This window comes from Quercus lobata, chromosome 1, assembly GCF_001633185.2.
Source record: "Quercus lobata isolate SW786 chromosome 1, ValleyOak3.0 Primary Assembly, whole genome shotgun sequence".
In the NCBI taxonomy this organism is placed as follows: Eukaryota; Viridiplantae; Streptophyta; class Magnoliopsida; order Fagales; family Fagaceae; genus Quercus; species Quercus lobata.
In genome coordinates this window covers 48,747,105-48,766,860 of record NC_044904.1, presented here as the reverse complement: position 1 = coordinate 48,766,860, position 19,756 = coordinate 48,747,105, and the positions used below count along the sequence as shown (strand labels likewise).

Sequence of the window (19,756 nt, the reverse complement as noted above, 5' to 3'; positions counted from 1 at the left end):
GTTCAACTGCTACCTGCTTCAATTTCTTCAAGGATATTTTAGTATTAAACTGATGTGGCTATAAGAGCGAGCTGTATGAATGATTTCTGTTTCAAAGAGCCTCCTGCTAGGTCAAGAATTTAAATCTTTGACGTTGTGCAGTAAATACCAGTGAACCAACTCCTAGTTTAGCTAAAAATTGAACCCAGGAGAGCGATCAAAAAGCAGAAGGGCAACCTCTCTGGTTTGTACAGCTTATAGTGGTCATCATGAAGACATAGACAATGTCATTCCACTTCATTCAGCTGCCTCCAATTTCTGTAGGTCAATCCAAAAGCTGGTGCACATTGATTTCTGCAAGATGAAACCTGTCCAGCTATGTAATGAAAGGGATAAAACATAAAAAGATTATTCTACATATTTAAAAAAATAAGACAGTTCAAGAAAAAGAAACCATTCTACAAGAGTAATTATTATTTGTGTTCAACGGGAACTAAAGTTGATATTAAAGGAATCCTCCAAGAGTCAGGTAAAATAGTAGCAGTAGTGTTAAGCAGATAAACATGGGAAGCTGATGATGATTGTAATGAAGTTAACATCCATGCAAAACAGGCAGCAGAAATTCAAGAATTATGAAAAAAATCAGGGACATGGGGAGAACATTTCAAACCTGTGTGATTAGATTAAGGGGAAAACCAGACTTAGGCTATCAAAACTTGCCCCAAAAAAATATTCTTTACATAAAGTACTGGGAAAAAAATACAACATTAAAATCAGAAAGATCGGATGTCAGACTGATGAAATGTTCACATTGGAATTTTCCATGTGACAATATTTGCAGATTTTATACAATGCAGCAATATGAAATACAGGAGAGTCAAGTCTTTCAACTGAAATGCATTTTCAGAACAGAATTAACTTGACATGAATTCTGTACATCTCCAGCAATGGGAAATGAATTTACAGATAACTCTTGCTGAACCCCAAAAGACTGTAAAAAGTAAATGACTTGTGTCTTCACTCTTCGGTGTCAATGTTATCATCACCAGAAGGCAACTGTCTACTCTCTGACAATGAAAGTCTCCTGGGCTTTGCCGAGCCTGCATCAACAAGTCCTTCGGATGACAAATTTAATGCAGCGGCTCCTGATGATGACCCCAACAAACGTCGCGCAGGGGCATCAGCTGAAGATGACGCAGAGATATTGTACGCAAAAATTCCCATGGGGTGGTCAAACTTGCAACTTGGACCAAATTTGCAGATACCATAGCGAGAATAGAAGATGCATAAAGGTTCTCCCTGTTAAAAAGAAAGACTCCAATAAATATGCAGTAAATAAATCAAAGTTGTACTACAACACAAGCAAACATGTCCGAAACAAAATCAAAGAAGAAAAAACAGATTGTAAAACCATCAATTCTTATACTAATTTGTTAGTGGAAAGAGAAGACTAAGGAGTCCACCAATAGATAGCCTATTGATATACACATAGATACACCACTCCAACCCAAAAGCTTAAGCCAATGAGTCCAGCCATGTACATCAACTATTCACATTCTTTACTTTTCCCCCATATGGGACTCAATGCTCATACATGCACTCACAACTTATTTTAAAATATATTAGAAATATCCTCTAAAGGTTTCCATAAAGGATCAAGAAAGCCACAGAACCTCCAACTCTGGTGATATCATAAATTTAGGTGTGAAAATTTAGAGACAAATAGGAATTCCAATAATTGTACCTTTATTTTATTTATTCTCACATTTAATAAATTTGCAATGTTTACAAAATATTACAGGGCTATAAACATGGTATGTTTAAGAAATTAGAAATGTTATATATTCTGGTATAAGGCTTTACATATGAGTGTAATGCAAAATCTGATCTACATTACAATTAAGCTTCTGCACTTCACAACAAAGCACATCCATCACCCAATATTCAAAGGCTGGAGTCCAGCCTCAAACAGAGCATATTCAATTTTCCTAACTAGTAATGGCCTTCTGTGTAGGTTTGAATTATCTGCAACTTGTTATGCTTGTTGTTCTTCAGATATGATTTTATTGATTCAAAGAAAAGAAAGGGAAGATATTAAAGAATTCTAATTGAATAAAGTTTAAATAACAAAACAACCAAGAAGCTAATTCCATTGCAATTTGCAAGACCAAATGAAAGTCAAATTATTGTTAGATATTTATTCAAGCAAGCATCAGAAGTAGCAAAAAAGAAAGACTAAAGACATTTGGCATAGTACAAAATACAGATAACAAAATAGAAAGATAGAAGCGAACAAAAATAATATCTCACCGGACGTAAAGGAAGACCTAAGGTACTCAAGACACAATCTGGAGCAGGAATTAGTCTCTCTCTAGGATGATGAAACCGACAAACTGCACCATACTTACAGTCACCAGTTTTCATGTAAAACTGGCATTCAGGTTGGCCAGGTCTCTCAGGAAATACATTCTCCCTCTGCAAAGCATAGAACCCTACAGGGACAGAGCCTGAACGAAATGGGGAAAATGTCCCTTGAGATCCTGCACTAGTGGATTCACCTTGGCGTGAGGTTCCATAAATCTGACTGTTTGCCACTGTTCGCTGCTGGGTCTCTGAAGACGAAACTGATCCGAGCTGACCCTGAATAGAGACCTTACAAGTTTCATAGAGAACTTATAACCTCAACTTTTTCTTTTTTATAGGTACACTTATAACCTCAACTTACATTTATTCTAAAAATAATGAAAGAAATAAAAAGAAAAAGAAATTCATACTAAAGGCTTATAACTAAATATCTACAGAACAATGTAGAAATGTAAATGATTCTCATGGGCTTGTGAAGCTATTAACACATTATTGTAATGACCACCAGCATGTCATCTAGATCACACCCCTAAATAAGATAGATCGAAGAGTTCAACTAAATGGCAAAATGACCACCTTCAGTGATTGGAACAATTCCAATAAAAAAGAGTGCATGAAGTTTAGGAATACATGTGCTTATATACTGTTACATCAAAATCTCATATATATAGGATTATACAAAATATCTTTGGTTTAATTACAAGTGTCCACCAAAAACTTCTGATAAATTTAGGGTTATTCATTCAGATTTGTCGGAGTGTATGCCAACCTTTATTCTTTATGTGATCATGTGATGAGCATGTGCAAATTAAGAATAAATATGACGGAAATTGAGAAAATTTTAATAGTGCAGGGACATTACAACTAATCATATACTTTTAAGGGGTTATCTGCTAAAATTTAAAGTTTAGTACATTACAAATAACCCTATAATTTAAGGTGGGAAAGTTCAATTTGATCGCTATTTAAAGTTAGAAAATAAGGGTTTTCAAAAAAAAAAAGGTTAGAAAATAAGGGTTTCCATTTATTCATTGCCTCTTGTATTTTATCTTAAAAGAACGGTAAAGTGACGAATGATAGAAATTAAAATATTTGCAATTTGGACTTCATAGTATAGGGGAAGAGGTAGCCATGTGGATCAAGGTAAGGATTGTGAATCCAGCATGCATAGCTTATTAGATTAAAACTTATAGCTGTATGTATTAGAAAATTCAAAGCGGGTGAAATCTTGAGCTCAAAAACCTTTGGGATTACTAATAAAATAAAAATAAAAAAAACCCTCACTTCCTTTTGATTAGAACCACATTGAAGAAATTCAAAACCTAGGCATTTAATACCCAAATTTGTATGAGTGAAGTTGACCAAAAACTTATTACCAAAATCCGATTTAAGAGAAATATTTCCCTCAAAATAAGGTAATATAATTGACAAGGGAAAATCTCTACAGCTCAAGGCCTCAATATAATATTTCACTATCAAAAATCCCGTCACAAGCAGCATCTCACCACCTCAACTATCAGTGCCCCAAAATACTACCACCAGCACCTCCTCACAACAGGAAACCAATCAACCACTGCATTTGTCATCATCCACAACCAACTTTCACTAGGCTTCAAATGAAGGCTCAACCTGGATGCAAAAAAGACTTGAGTTCCACCCATGATTTCTTATCCTCCAAAGTTAGGAGAAAGTGAGAGTGAGTTAGAGAGAATGTTTAAGCTTCAATATTCTAGTTACAAATAGGACCATCATATGAATCATTTACCTGCCCCCCAACCTTCTTCACCCCCACTCCTCCCCTTCCCTCCCCTCATTGGCGGCTTCAGGAATTTTTCCCAGGGTGGTCATTATGAAACTTAAACTATATAAAATCAAATAAAAAGAGAATTTCATATATTGACCAAAAAAAAAAAATGCAAATACATAAAATCTTACAATTTCCATCTACGAATTTTCTTATTTTGGAATTGTTACATAAAAGTCTCATTATCAATGTTATAAACTACATCTCTTTCAAAATTTTAGTTAAATAAAAACTTTCTTAAGCTTTTATTTTTTGTTTGTAAAAGTCTAATATATTGTTCAAGGGACCAAAATTTGACTACAAACTTAGTTGTAACTTAAGGCTACAACTCTCACTAAATAAACTAACATGGCTACATATTTTGAAAATCCAATAATTGAATTGCATGTTCTTTATGTTTCTAAAACACATGTCAAATTTTACGTTAGTTGGATGTTATTTATTATTCAATCAATAAACTTATTTTTTATGCATAATTTTAAACTAAAAAAACTCAAAATTTAAACATTTAATTGATAACATAGTTATTGATCTTTGATTTTATTGATATTTTGAAAGCATGGAAGATATAAGAAGAAAATGTATTCCAGTGATGGATTTGTCAAAATTCACATTTAATAAAAAAATATTAAGTGGAGTTGTAGCCTTAATCTACAATAAAGTTTGTTGCCAAACTTTATCGAAAGTTTATTTATGTTGGGCCTAGAAAAATTTAGGGTGGTCATAAATTTTTATAAAGGTAAATTAAATCATAAAATTTTTAAATTTTATATATAATAATTATTTTTTTCCAGGTCAAGGTGGTCCCTGGCATCAATGTAGAGCTGCCCCTGCCTTCCCTCCCCTTCCTTTCTTTTCCTGATACTCAACCTTAGGTTACCTAACAAAGCCTAAATGCAAAAAAGCATACAATATTTGCATCATATCATTTTGTAAGAAAATGATGAAAAGCTTACGCCGTATGCATTCCATCCAGGAACTGACACCATTCCTTGATGTAGAAGCAATGGTGCATAACTCGAAGGTCCTTGCCAGCGTGGACTGGGAATAAAAGATGCTCTTGACCAATTTGTAATTCCTCCTGCATATGACTGCTGACCAGTAGTTGGAGACTGGACAGTTGGATAAACAGTTGAACCATTCAATGAAACCATCATATTAGTTGGTTGAGGGTGATGGAATTTACAGGTGTTTCCAAATTTGCATTGGCCAGTTCTTAAATAATAGGCACATTCAGCCTCATTCTGCAGCGGCAAAAATACAAAAGAAAAAAATAAGAACATAAATTTCATCCATTCTAAGAAGAGAAGATACAACTAGAAAAGATCCATGCCCATTTCAAACATGTGACAGATACTTGCAGGCTATAGTGGTGGACATGAAAGGCCCAAATACATGGAAAAAATTCAATCAAAATTCTCAAGTAAGGAATAGGTCATGCAGCTGATGTGGACCTAACATGGATGGATACATGAATGTGCCAGAAACTACTTAACATACAAGAATGTGCCAGAACTGACTTATGAAGCATACTTATATGAGTAAAAGGAAACTATCTTATTTACCGGGCGAAGTGGATAGCCTAAAATATTTAAGGCAACTCTTCCAGCAACCCCAGCCTTGTCTCTAGGATGATGAAACTTGCATGTGGCTCCAAACTTGCAAGTTCCTGTCTTCAGGTAGTACTGTAGAACAAATCAAAGCAGAATATTAGTTAGTGAAACCATACAAGAGAAATTGAATATATAATCCATTTTAGAGCCACAAAAATCATATGGAAAGGCAAATATTGCAAACAAAACTTAAAGAAATAGCATGAAGCATCAACTCTCTGACCAAACTGAGATTTGGAGTACAACTGGTTTCCTATATGAAACTGATTGAAAAACAAGCCCACATTCTCCAATGACATGATTATTGACATAAAGCAAGCTGATTGTCTATAAGATGATCACCAATAAAAAACAATCCACATATAATTTCAAATGAAGTAATGGGCCAAATAGGGGAAGAGCAATATACAAGGAAAGAGAATTCTTTATTGTATATGTTTCAGCCATTAAAATTATAGATTTCAATTAGCCTTAACAGATAATCTCACTAAATGTCCAACATCTAGTAGGCAAACTACTTATCTTTTTAAACCTTCCAGAAGGCATTAAACACAAGTTCATCATGTCTTTCCAGAAAATTATATACAAAATGGAGGAAAAAAAAAATTATATTAAGCTCTGTCTTCATCAAAGGCAACTTATTGATGCAGAATAATATAATCACAAACTAATCAATATGAGTAAATTTGTGAATAAAAAATAATCAAGAAATTCAAAATCTGTGCAGTTGGATTAGTAATCACAACCACACTAATGGACTAAACAGTCCAAATAATGAATCCGTGAAGCACAGAAGCACAACAACTACGCAATCAGAAATATATCAACATCAACTTGAGTTTCCAATTGTAAAATAACATTAACCAATCAACTCAACAACCAGGAAGTTCTTGTACTATATTGAAAGGAACTGAACCCAGAACTCATACTAACTCAAGGAACGAAGGTGGGACTCGAAAATAGAGTTCCTGACCAAGAGAGCTGAACTGTACTTTGGTCTGGTAAATTACTGCCAAATGGCTCTTAATCATTCTCAATTTGGCACTTAATCATTCTCAATCGGCACTTAGGTTTTGACCTAAAGTGCTGATCAAACCATCCTTAGCCCTTTGCCTCCATCCTTCTACGACAGCTCCTTGAAGAGCAAAAGCACTCATTGACAGCCGGCAACTTGAGTTAGAAGCCTAGAAGAGGGATTATCTCATTTATTAAGTCAAATAAATAAAGTAGTTTTTGGATAAAATAGAGCTGTTAGTTGAGTTAGTCAGTCAAATCCTAGCATGTTAATCATATTAATCACATGTTGAATTGCTATAAGCACAGGAGAACCAATCCTATGGAGACAAGCGGACCAATGAGATGAGGGTTGTTAAGGTCCTATAAATAGATGATTGTAATCACACTTCCATTCATGGAATGAAATTGCCATATTGTGTTTCTTAGACTTGATTGTCATAACTTGGAGGAGGAGACTCCCTTTCAAGAGGTCTCACTTGGAGAAGATGACTCTCTCAAAGAAGTCAAACAATTCCATTCAGTCACCCATTTCTTCATACAACCTCATTCTCTATTCCAATTCCAAAGTCTTTACCATAACCCTTGTCGCACAATCTCAAAGCTAGAATATTTCTCCTTCCACAACCACTCTCAAATCCTCCACACACTTGTTTTCATAGCCTCACCCAAACATACCCTTGCCTAAACACCTCATCCAAGATCTCGCATCAACAAGAATCCACTTCTGCTCTCACCCATCTTTACATACCTGAATCCTAAATCCTTATCAACTCTAGTTTCTGTGTTTTTTGATCAATATCCTAATTGAATTCCCTTAAGAACACCCAAAGCAGTATTATGTTTTTAACATATTATAAAAATAAAAAATAAATTCTCTTCAGCAACAAAAGACAAAGTTATGAAGAAATAACCAGTGATTACAAGCACGTCATCTATAAGAGTAACAAATCCATTATGTTTATAGAAAGCATGCAGTGTGCCTTAAAATAATTCACTTTGACTTATATAGGGTATGTACTGGTGTGTTGCTTATAAAAACAAGAAAATAGTATGCACTAGTCTGACTAGCAATCACATTTCAATATTAAATATAATTGTTCATCAATTTGATGGTCTTTGAAATTCAAAACAGATATGTTTAAAAAAATAATCAATTTAAAGCCCCAATTCCCACGTCATTGCCACCATCTTTCCTTATTGACATGACAATGATCACGTTCACAAATTCATGTCAAAATCAGTGGGTAATCTCTAAAAAAATTGATGAAATATTATACACAAACATACATACATATATACACATTTCTGTATGTATAAATCGGGCCTTGCTCACATGAATGATATATTCTTTTGAAAATGATTTGAGTTACACAAAACCATAACTAGAACTGAACCTCTAGCCAATCACAACCTCTGAAAAACCTTTGCTCTGACACAATGTTGTAAGCTTCCAGAGTTACTCTCACATCTTCAATCTGTCACTCAAATATTGGAATTTTTTGGGTGTTGACAAATGCATCTAGTTGTTAAAAAACAGAATTTGAGGGTATGATTCAATATCTAGAAAAGCACATTGATTCATAATTATTGTCTCACATCAGTTATTGCTTTACAGGTCAACTACCTCTACAAAAATACTTTATACTAAAGCATATTGTTATCTCTCTCTTCTTCCCCTAATAAGCACTTTCTATTGGTAAAGTCTCTTGGCTCATACCAAAGAATTACAATTGAGTCCTTGTTTTCAATTTTCACCTACAAGCACGGAGGAAAGGGGGTGTTATGAATAGTGAGAGAGCTACCCTGCATCAGCAGCAGAGCCACTTAGACCAAGGGAGCCATGGTCCTCCCAATTTAAAGATTTCATAGCTCAAGCTAAGAAAATTATTACAATTGATCTACTTCGGGTAGGAAAGAAAAAAATATATACATATTCACAGACTATGAATTCAGCACAAGTATTGGATATATAATATCTATACATGTGTGCGCGCGCGCGAGCGAGGGCATTTGAAGCCATTATAAAAAAAAATTAAATAAATAAAAATTATATTTTTTGATGAATAAGCACCAACAAGCCTTAAACACAACTCAGTGTTAATGAATAAAGGTATGCATTGGAAATATTTCAGCAAATTAATATATAATACAGTTAAATATAATATTGAAGTTCCAGAAGATGTCACTGAATAGACATTATTATGATCACAATAATTTTGTAGTCCAGAAATATTTCTCCTCCCTCAAGAGGTAAGGATATTGGAGTTCAGTCCAAAATGTTTACAGGGTTAACCAAGCCTCCCTTCCCCTGAAGTCCACAAAAAAATAATAATTTCCTGCCCAACCAGCAACCACTGCCCCTGCTGCATAGCTTAGTCTTTGAAGCCATCATGTTTGACCAATAACTCAAACTATTCACCCTTGAAATTTGATGTTGGAGGAAAACAACCTCATTTTTCCAACCAAACTAATGCTAGGATCCTCCATTTGTGCTCCATTCCAACTTAATGGAATTTAATAGGATTCTTCTTAAACCATATCTCTATAACACTAAACTACGAAGAAAAAAAAAAAAAAAAAAAAGTCTTACCCAATACACACGGCTCCCATTTTGATAAGGTCTAGGAGAGGTAGTTGGTAAGCAATCTTATCACTACTCTACAAATGTACTAAATTTTGATTTCCTTTGTAACACTTTAGTCAAGAATCAAGATTACTCTCTCTATCCAATTGCTCGAAAATCTCCCCTAACAATCAGTCTCTCTCTCTCTCTCTCTCTCTTCTTCTTTTTTTTATTTTATTTTTATGAATAGAAAAAGATTTTATTTTTGATAGTTCACTAATTTGGGGTGGACAGATTTGAACCTTAAATATTTATGTTAGAAACACCAGGAGGTGCTAGTTGAGTTATAAGACTTTTGGCAGTAAAGAAATATTTTATTCAAGATAAAGGTTACAAAGAAGGGGGCCTGCAAGCTTCCTCCCTCTGGGCATCACCCAAATAGGGAGGGCAGCTACCCAAATCAAAATACAAAGTCACTTTTCAAGGACCATTTAGCAAGAACATGGGCTGCAGCATTTTCTTCTTTAGCAACCCAGCAAAAGGAAGGATATCCCAACCAAACTCAGTTTTCAACCTCAACCAACACCTCCATTCTCTAGATATCCCAACAAAAGTCTCAATCTTATTTCCTTCTAGGGAAGATCTCAATTTTACTTTTATTTTTTTCATTTTAAAATACATGCTACACTAATATTTGGGACCCGGATTTTTGGTCATGAATTCATGGTAGATATTTCAAAACAATACATCATCTTTTGCACTAGGGTAAAAAGAAGAGTAGTAGAAAAAGAGAAAACCAAGTCCTTTTAAACGTATTCAAAAAATCTAATTACAGTTTGCAATGGAAGAATTTCTCAAACTTGAAACTTACCAAGCATTTCTAAACAAGTACATGAATATAAAGTTTGTATAAAATATTTAACAAAACCAAAACATAAGACTTCATAAAATTTTCAATCAGAACAATGAATTCTTATAATTAAAACCAATCCATTCCTTATGAATATTCCACTAAAAAATCACAATTTTATCATGTTTCATCTGTTATAAAATAATTAGTTGATATTAACTATAATAGTCATAAATACACTATCAAATTACAGAGATATATAAAATGCGTAAGTTGGCAGAAATTATTGTAATTACTATGACAATGTGATTCTCTAAATTTCCAATCAACCACTTATAACAAGCTAGGCATTTTTTTTCTGCATTATATTATCTATATTTTTACACATATGATGTGTGATAGAAAGGTGGTCTTGTCTAAAAGTCAAAATCTAAAAAAATTTATGCTATAGAATCAGCTCAGCAAGAATGTAACTTGATGTATTGACAACAACAATACTGGTATATCTATACTAGAAGGAATAAAAATGATCCAAATATGAGATATATGGACTGTAGTCATATCGAAGGAACTATAAACTTTAAATTCCATTGAGAAGATTCTTCCAAAGCAACGCTAGCTAGGCATTAGATATCCATTTTCCTAATTCTTTTTTCCCCTTTCTGGAACTCAATGAGATGGGGTGTGAATAACTTAGAACCAGCTTCATTTTGGTCATGTTGGAAGTAGCATACAAGTAACTTGGGCAATCAATAGCACCTTTGAATGACAAGGTAATCATGTAGGCACTTGTTAAGCCACATCAACTCTTCAATCTTAATTAGTTTTCCAATTCCAATGTCAGCTAAAATGCTCCATACTAACCCAACTCTCTAAAATCTCCACATGGTCAGGTAAATTGCGTAGTTTCATGTACTGTTGACCTTTGAATCTAAATATATTACTGCTTGATTTGAAGCTGATCCAAGCATCTTGTAAACCAAATGATTCAGGTAATTAATGGCATGGAAACATCTTCCAGTTCTCAACTGTATGATAAGAGTGCATGAAAAGAACTGGGTTTCTAAAACCATAAAAAGAGAATGAGATATTAATAATTAACAAGCTATTAGAACCCTCAAAACGAAATAGAATCTAATAGGTTACTCACTACATGTCTTCAGAGGCATTGATTGGTGGAAAAGTTTATTGTGTAAAATACTTCAACTCCCCTGAATTTCATCAAAAATACAAGAATGTCCCTTGTATTTCTAGAAATTACACAGACATGTCCTTTGTTTCATATATGGTGTACACCTCAATCCTATATATTAATAATATGAACACAAACTATTAATAAACTTATGCACCTTAACGTCCAGCTACTTTTGTCATAACTCTACAATAAACAATATCACCATTCTCTCTTACCAGTATTTTTCATATTCTTGTTTTCCACATATTGGGGAATGCTAGTATGTATGGTCCACTTGTTTAAAAGAGCCAAACTCAGAAAGGGTGATTCTGTGTGTGTGAGTTTCCTATATACATTTGTCTGTTAAACCTTCTAGTTTTTTTTTTTGGATAAGTAATAAGATTTATCGATATCAAAAAAGGGACGCCCTAGTACACAAGAAGTGTACAGAGATGAGATCAAATAATCAAGTATAAAAATTACAAAAATCTAGAAAATCAAGAAAGGAAGAGTAAGATTGGTTTCGCAAAGCAGACAGCCAATCTACTAAGGTTGTAAAGAAAAATAACTTGAGGTCTGAAATAGATCTCTTATTATCTTCAAAGCACCTACTACTTCTTTCCCTCCAAAGACACCACATGAGACAATGGGGAATGATTATCCATATATGATCGTTCCAATGATGACCAAACCACCCTTGCCAACAAGCTAGGAGCCCCACAACTGACTTTGGCATAACCCAACTTACTCCAAATAAGCCCAAAACCATAGACCACAAGTCCATGGCAACCAGACAACGAAGGAAAAGATGGTCAACTGATTCACTATTACACTTGCACATATAACACCAATCCAATATCCAAACCTTCCTTTTTCTTAAATTATCAATTGTCATACATTTCCCCCAAGCTGCAGTCCTAACAAAGAAAGCCACTCGAGGGGATGATCTTCTTTTTCCATATGCTTTTCCAAGGAAAACATAAACCATTAGAGCCCACTAGCAGACAATAATAAGCATTAACCATAAAGCCCTTAGTTCTATCTGGTTTCTAGCTCATGTTATCCTCCCCAATTCCCTTTACAGAAATTCCATGTATGGTATACATGAAGCTCAACATAGCCTCCAATTACCAATTACGAACAGCCCTAAAGAAACTTACATCCCAATGAAGAACTCCATTTGTAAACTCCATAAGCTCAGCTGCACTTGCCTCCTTATCACGACAAAATCTAAATAATTCAGGATAGCTGGCAACAAGAGGTGTCTCCCCACACCATCGGTCTCACCAAAACTTCACTCTTGACCCATCACCTATTTCATACACAATATAACATGCCAAAGAAGTCCATCCCCGACTGATATATTTCCACAGACTAACACCATAAGGACCAACAACTGAACCTGTACACCAGCCACCCCATACACATCCATATTTCACCTCTACCACTTGCCGCCAAAGAGCATCCTCTACCACTAGTCTTAATTGTTAAAGCAACTAAACTAAAAGCTTAAGCTAATATGTAGAGAGGCCCAACAAGAACATATACCCATAGTCAAGCACTTACACAAGCAATGTGAGATTTATTTGACACCCTCTCTCATATCTAGGGTCAATATATTTAAGAATCGAGACAAACAGGCCTGATGAACAAATAGACACTAAAAAAAAGGCACACAAGCATGGCATGTGGAGTCCAAGAAAAAAAAAATGGGCTCTAAAACTTAAGCTAGTAAGTACATATACCAACAATCAAGCACAAATTGAATCGCTGTGAGACTTTCTCAACATTAACATCAAAGGCTTCTCTAACAAAAATTGGATTTAGGGGACCATTTGAATAGGTGTTCTCAAAATAGAAGGAATTTAGGGGACCATCAAATAGATGAGTAATTCATGAGTCATGAAAATCCTATGAGAATGATTTTGTGATACTCAAGCTTCTATGTAATGGACATTCGGCAACTGAATAAAATTTATAGCCAATTTGGATGTATTTTATTTTTCCTAAAAACTAAGGAAAACTTATAGAATTTATTGAACAAGCTGGGCATGACAAATGTCTATACCCCAGCTTGGAAAATTGCTAAAAAATGAAATGTACAGTAGCACAGTTTCTAAGTACAGAAGTAGAGGAGCCAGCCCAATCAAGAGGGTTAATGCTCAAAAATTTTAACAAGGTTGACCTCTATCAAATTTCTAATGTTTCTTGCCAAGAATGTATTGCTCAAATATACAGCCAGGCCAAATTTGAAAGTTAATGTTATGAGGAAGTGGGTTATTTCATGCCAGTGGTAATATGTAGTGCATACATTTAAACAAGCAATAATGCCAATTATATGGGAATACATGCCTGACATTCGGGTTGTCCTACTCTTTCTGGGAACTCCCCCTTCATCCGTGCAGTGGCAATAGCCTAGTATAAAACAGAATATAGTAAGTTAAGTTCCCATATACGAAAATTATGTCTAGGTAAATATTAGAACATAAGACTCAAATACTTTTCGAGGGATTGATTCAATAACATATAACTATACGTTTATTATACTAGCTGAACAGGAAAGAATATGAAGTATACTAAAGTCCAGAGGATACTGAGTATTTTTTGTATGATTCAACATATAAAGAAATGTGTGCTTAAGGCTCAAAGTCAGTATCTAATCACCCTGGTTTGAGTATTTGTAGGAAGGATGACATGCATATGCATATAAAATTATGTTTGTTCCATTCCTACCCCTCCAGGTTTGTACATGCTAGAAATCTAATCAAACAATACTTCCAATCAATAATGAAAAAAAGAAACTAAATAGAAGGTTACTGAGAGTATAGACTGTCCTATCGAAATTTAGAGCCAGGCAAGAGAGAATTATAAAGCTAATTTTACTTGAGTCAAGTCAACTTAAGAGGAAAGTCCATGGTTTAGAAAAAAGATAATAATAGAGAAAAAAAATTTAATGACGTGGAACCTCACCGATAATAAGAGATAAAAAATAATAGAACAAAGAATGCAATGGTTTCTATGTCTATGGCTCTATGCACTTCAACTAGCTTATTAAATCAAAGATGACAGCTAAAAAAGGCTTCAAAATCAATTCATCTAAGAATCTCATAACATCGCATCAATATTCTCTCACTCAGATAAATTTGAGTTGATAAGAATTTGTAAAATTATGCAAAAGCTCATACCAGCTTCCTGTTAGGAGGATGATTAAATCTACATGTTGCCCCAAATCTACAGAGGCCAGTCCTTATGTAATAAGAACAATCTGGCTCTCCAGGACGCTCAGGATATGGCCCAGATTCCATTGTTTCACTTGATCTCAAGTTCATTTGCCACATTGCATCTGAAATAACATTAGCTGAATAAGTCCATACACATATCTTTTGAAAATTCCTCAAACAAAAAGGTAGTGAAAACTTATTTAAGAACATTCTTTCATCCAAAATCAAATTCTTGCAATCTCCAAACCTTTATTTTGCATTTTTGACTACCTTCCCCCATCAGGACCCCCCCTAAATTAGAAGAATATTAGCTGGAAAAGTAGGCAAGAAGTCTTCTTTTCTACCTTTCCCATTTGAATCTACTCCCAAGAAAAATAAAAACAAATAAAGATAAATATCCTGTTCCCATCTTTTCCATTTTCATACCCATCCCTCCTGCTATATGGATTAAATCTCTATGTGCCCTTAGTAAAAAAGGGAAGAAGTACCACTTGGCTATAGAAAGAAGAGATTATTTAATATGAGAGAGATAGAGAGAGGGAAAAAAGAAAAAGAGTATACAGAACACTACCAGATCAAATAGATGTTTCATTCAATTGTAAAGAAAATGATGACAAAGGAAACAATCTTATCTATTACAACAAAAGGCTTCAACAATTACAACTAAACAAAGGCAAATGCACAACCATTGGGCTTAACTAACATTAACTTGTCATTTTCTTATCACACCAACAATGTAAATTAAAATATTCAAAAGTTCCAAGTCTCTGTTTCCTGGGACTCGCATTTAATAAAGCTATAGTGTAATCATGATTTCACAATACACTTGAATGTTACTTAAATTAAGTGAAATGGAAGCTTTTTTTTTATTTATGTTTTTACTGAATTAAGTGACAAGCAAGATAACTAAATCCTTAGTAAAATATATAATTAAGAAAAATTTCTTACCATTTCATGCTCAAATTTAAAAGGGCAGGTGTTTGTGGGAGAAATGACCAACTTAGACCACTTGAACATTTAAAATGGTACAAAAAACCTTATTGATCAACAACTGAAAAAACAATACTAATAAGACAAAGAAAGCAAAACCAATTTTAAAATAAAATAAAAACAATTTACACACTGCTTATCCTTGATTTCTATTGCAACTGCATGAACAAGAAAATAATAAATTTCCGGTAATTGTACATGATTTTTTACATCAAAGGACACTTTAAGTTTTAAGTCATATCAATCAAGAAGAAGAAACCCCAATACTGATCAATCCCAAATTTACCCCCACCCCCAAAAAAAAAATTGAAGACCATTAAAGGAAACAAAAAGACACAAAACCTCAGAATTCACTGAAATTAGTCTCTTCAATCATGGTCTGCTAACTTAATCTATAATCCTCACACAAAAATACTCAAATTTGAAAAATATAGAACAAATTACAAGGAATTTTACGTTTAAATCTTGAAAGGGGTGGAGAGGACGTTTTAATACACCTTACAACATGAATCAAGCCCATCAACAAATTAAAATAGAAAATTACATTTCTTTGTGCACAGAATTCAAATACAAAAAGAATGATGAACCTCAAAATTACTCAATTTTGAAAGGTATAAATCCAATCATCAGAAATTTAAGCTTGCTGTTAATCACAAAGGGGACAGAGAGGACATGTTACCCGCTTTACAACAGGAATCAAACCCATCAACAATTAACACTATACAATCGCATTTCTTTGTGTACCCGAATTAGTAAACTTCCCTGAAAAAGAAAAAATTTGAACCCAATTGTATTTAAATAAAACGCAAAAAAAAAAAAAAAAAAAAAAAAAAATTGAAAATATAAGTCCAAAAGAAAACACAATCTATAATCCTTGCACAAAAATACGCTAATTTGTAAGTACAAAACAACATGTTTAGAAAATTTTAAGTTTTTAAATAAATCACAAAGGTGACAGAGAGGAGAGGACATTTTCACTTCAAAACATGAATCAAACTCATAAAATATTCACACTATAAAATTGCATTTCTTTTGTACCCGAATCAGAAAAAGGCAACCCAATTGCATTTAAATAAAAATAAAAAATAATAAAGCACGACCAAACATAAATAAAAGGAAGGAAAACGAAGACAGAAACCAAAATTGAATCCCAGCCATAATGTGAAAAATAAGTAAATAAATAAAAGCAAAGGAAAAAAAAAAATAATTGAAATGAATTGCTTAAATAATGAATTGACAAATGAGAGAGAGAAATAAAGAACATTGATCGAAGCAGAAATCATTGAGGGCAAAACCGACAATTCACGTATGAGTCCTAACAGCCAAACAAACTTTTGTAATAAGCATTTCGAAAACGCAAATGAATTTGCATTTTTCAGACAACAACAACAACAGAAAACAGAAAACAGAGGAAACATAAAACGCAACAAAAACAAAAACAAAAAAAGTGTATGCAATAACTAATAATAGTAACTAATAAGTGCGTGTGTGTGTATACATACAGACCTGAGTTGGGTGAGAGCGAGGAAGGTTCAGTCACAGAGACAGCGGCGGCAGCCGCGGCAGCAGCAGCAGCCGCGGCAGCCGCAGCAGCAGCAGCAGCTCGGGACATCGGAATTCCGGCCTCGAATTCCATCTCTCCATCACGCCGGAACTCCCATTCCCTTTTCAAAAACAACCACTCACCACTCACCACCACCACCAATCCCCCAACCGATCAAACAGAAACACTAATCACAATAACCTTCTATTTTTGTTTTCAAAGGCAGAGAGAGAGAGTTTTTAGAGAGAGAGAGAGAGAGAGAGAGGGAGAAAGAAAAGCGTTCTCTTCTCCTCTCCACAAAAACATGAGAGGCTTTGCTTTCGTTTCCCTTTGCCCTTTGCCTTTGCCTTTTGCTTGCTTTGCTTTTTCACCCGCGTTTCGCCAAATAATAATAATAATAAAACGGATGCATACTCTTTTCCACGCGCGAAAATGTGCTCACTTTCTTCACTCGCTTTTTTTTTTGACACGTGGCGGAATCTGTGACTTTTAGCTATTGGTCCTGACTATTGTGGTTTTTTTAATTTTTTTTAGCTTGACTTTGGATTTGAAAAATACTGATCGTGACACGTGGTCGATGCAGAAAGCAAGTGTAGAGAGTTTGAAATTGTTCGAGTGGGGGTGAAGAGGAACCGGATACCAGAAATTCGGACCGCTTAACATAACTTCTTTTACTATTTCCAGGTAGTTTTTTTATACATTCCAGTAACTACTGTTCCCTCTCTGTCTCTATCCTTGTTTCAATATATAATTAATTTTTTAATCAAATATTCTTTTCCTAAAATTTTTAGAGGATATCATAATTGTTAGAAAATTGAACCATTCTCTACACATAACATAGTGTAGCATGGGATAACCTTATTTTCATTGGCTCTTTTTGTTTTAGAAAAAAAAATAAGCTGTTAAGCAAAACAAAATGATCTTATTCCTTTTGTTAAAAAAACCTACATAATCCTTTTATCTCAAATTAATACACTTTATGCTAGAAGAGCATGCATTAATGCTTTAACATAAGGTGTTTAGTATTTGGCACACCAAACACCAAAAAAACAAGTTACATAAAGTGTTTCAAATGCCAAAAGGTTTAAGCATTTTTTTACTGTACTATTCTACTAATAGAACGATATGGACCCAAATGCTGAAACAAAAATTATTTTTTTTAGTCCTCCCTCTCTCTCCAACCTTCTACCACCTGTTGTCACCACCCATCATGCCTTCGCATGCCGCAACGCCCATTGCGCCTCTGCATGTTGCCTCGCCATTGCAATTGGAGTTGTGGGATGATTTTGGATGCAATGGTGGTGAGTTGCAAATGGGTTTCAGATGTGATGGGTTAGGTGAACCCAAGGACGGAGCCACTTATTGGCTTTGGGGGACAATCCCCCCTCCCCCCAATTTTTTTTTTTTTTTTTTAAATATTAGTATATATGTCGTACTAATTTTAGCAAATTTTTTCCTATAAAATTATACTTTGTCCCCCTTAATAATACCATTGATTCCTTTAAAAGTAATGCTATAGCCACACACTTTTCTACAAATTTTTTACAAACTATTGAGGTAACAAATTTTATTGGTTCACATCTCGACCCACCATTTACATAACTTTTTTACTTATCAATAACCACTCACCACATCATCTATTTGTAAAAAAATAATAAAAAAGTTTATAACTCTAGAAATTTCCTCATTTTAATGGCCATAAATAAATTTATAGATCTAAAATCTAAAACTAAATATACAAGCCCCCCAAAAATTAGCCCAACAACAAAAATTACCAATAGCTAAGCTAAAATAAATTAAGTCCATTAAATCAATTTCACCCAAAAACTTTTGCCATTATCCAGTAACATACGCATGCTAAAAATAAATAAATAAAAACTTCAGTGACATGGGTAAGTAGCAGTAGAGCCACCGCACAAAACTAGCACAGTTGAGCCCCTTCCCCCCCCCCCCCCCCCAAAAAAAAAACTCAAACTTTTGGCTCCGTCCTTGGGTGAACCAGATGGGTTTCAGTCTTTTTGATGGTTTCAAATAGGTTTTTCGTCTAGAGGTGAGTTTTAGATGGGCTCTAGGTTTTTTTTTTTTTTTTTTTTTTTCCTCTGGTGGTCCTCTAGTGGTGGTTATGGTGGTGGTTGTGATTGGTTTTAGTGGTGGTGGGTAGTTCATAGTGGTGACTTTCACAAAGAGAGAGAGAGAGAGAGAGAGAAATGAATAAACAAATAGAATATGAAATTAGAACATGTGAGGTAGAATGTATTGTAAAATGCTACATTAAAGTAGTATAAGTAAGTTTTGGTATGTGAAAATAGGATTTTTTTTTTTTTTTTTTTTTTTTTTTTTTTTTTTTTGCCACAGGTGATGCTAATGCTTATGCTCCAAAAAACTATTTGTTTGGATAGCGAACGTTCCACAAGAGATATGTGTGGATTTTGCACTTTCTTCAATGATATATTGATTTTTGATTCTCAAAAAATATGTATAATTTTTTTAATTTTTTTTGTTATGTAAAAAATATATAATTTACATCACTTCACATGTTTTTGTCTGTCATTAAAATCATTTATGTTCCTTTACGTGTCTTTATCTTTTATTTTAAAACTTTTTTTTTTAATATTGGTAAAATGGAAAAACAATATAG

At 34.0% G+C, this 19,756-nt stretch overlaps 1 protein-coding gene across 5 annotated transcripts; it reads right to left on the bottom strand.

The window, feature by feature from the left end:
* Window positions 1-641: 641 nt before the first annotated feature.
* Window positions 642-17,469, bottom strand: LOC115991483 (zinc finger CCCH domain-containing protein ZFN-like). Of its 5 annotated transcripts, none has more exons than XM_031115231.1 (8): window positions 17,082-17,169; window positions 16,255-16,337; window positions 14,550-14,707; window positions 13,717-13,779; window positions 5,713-5,832; window positions 5,104-5,391; window positions 2,290-2,631; window positions 642-1,278 (listed from the first exon to the last, which is right to left on the bottom strand). In XM_031115231.1, the coding sequence occupies exons 3-8, from the start codon at window positions 14,700-14,702 to the stop codon at window positions 997-999; spliced, it is 1,248 nt and encodes a 415-aa protein (XP_030971091.1). In that variant the 5' UTR covers window positions 14,703-14,707; window positions 16,255-16,337; window positions 17,082-17,169; the 3' UTR covers window positions 642-996. The 5 variants fall into 5 exon arrangements, with proteins under 5 accessions (XP_030971091.1, XP_030971104.1, XP_030971080.1 ...); XM_031115244.1 differs by having other exon boundaries at window positions 2,290-2,619; XM_031115220.1 differs by lacking the exon at window positions 16,255-16,337 and having other exon boundaries at window positions 17,082-17,469.
* Between the last annotated feature and the right edge of the window lie 2,287 nt (window positions 17,470-19,756).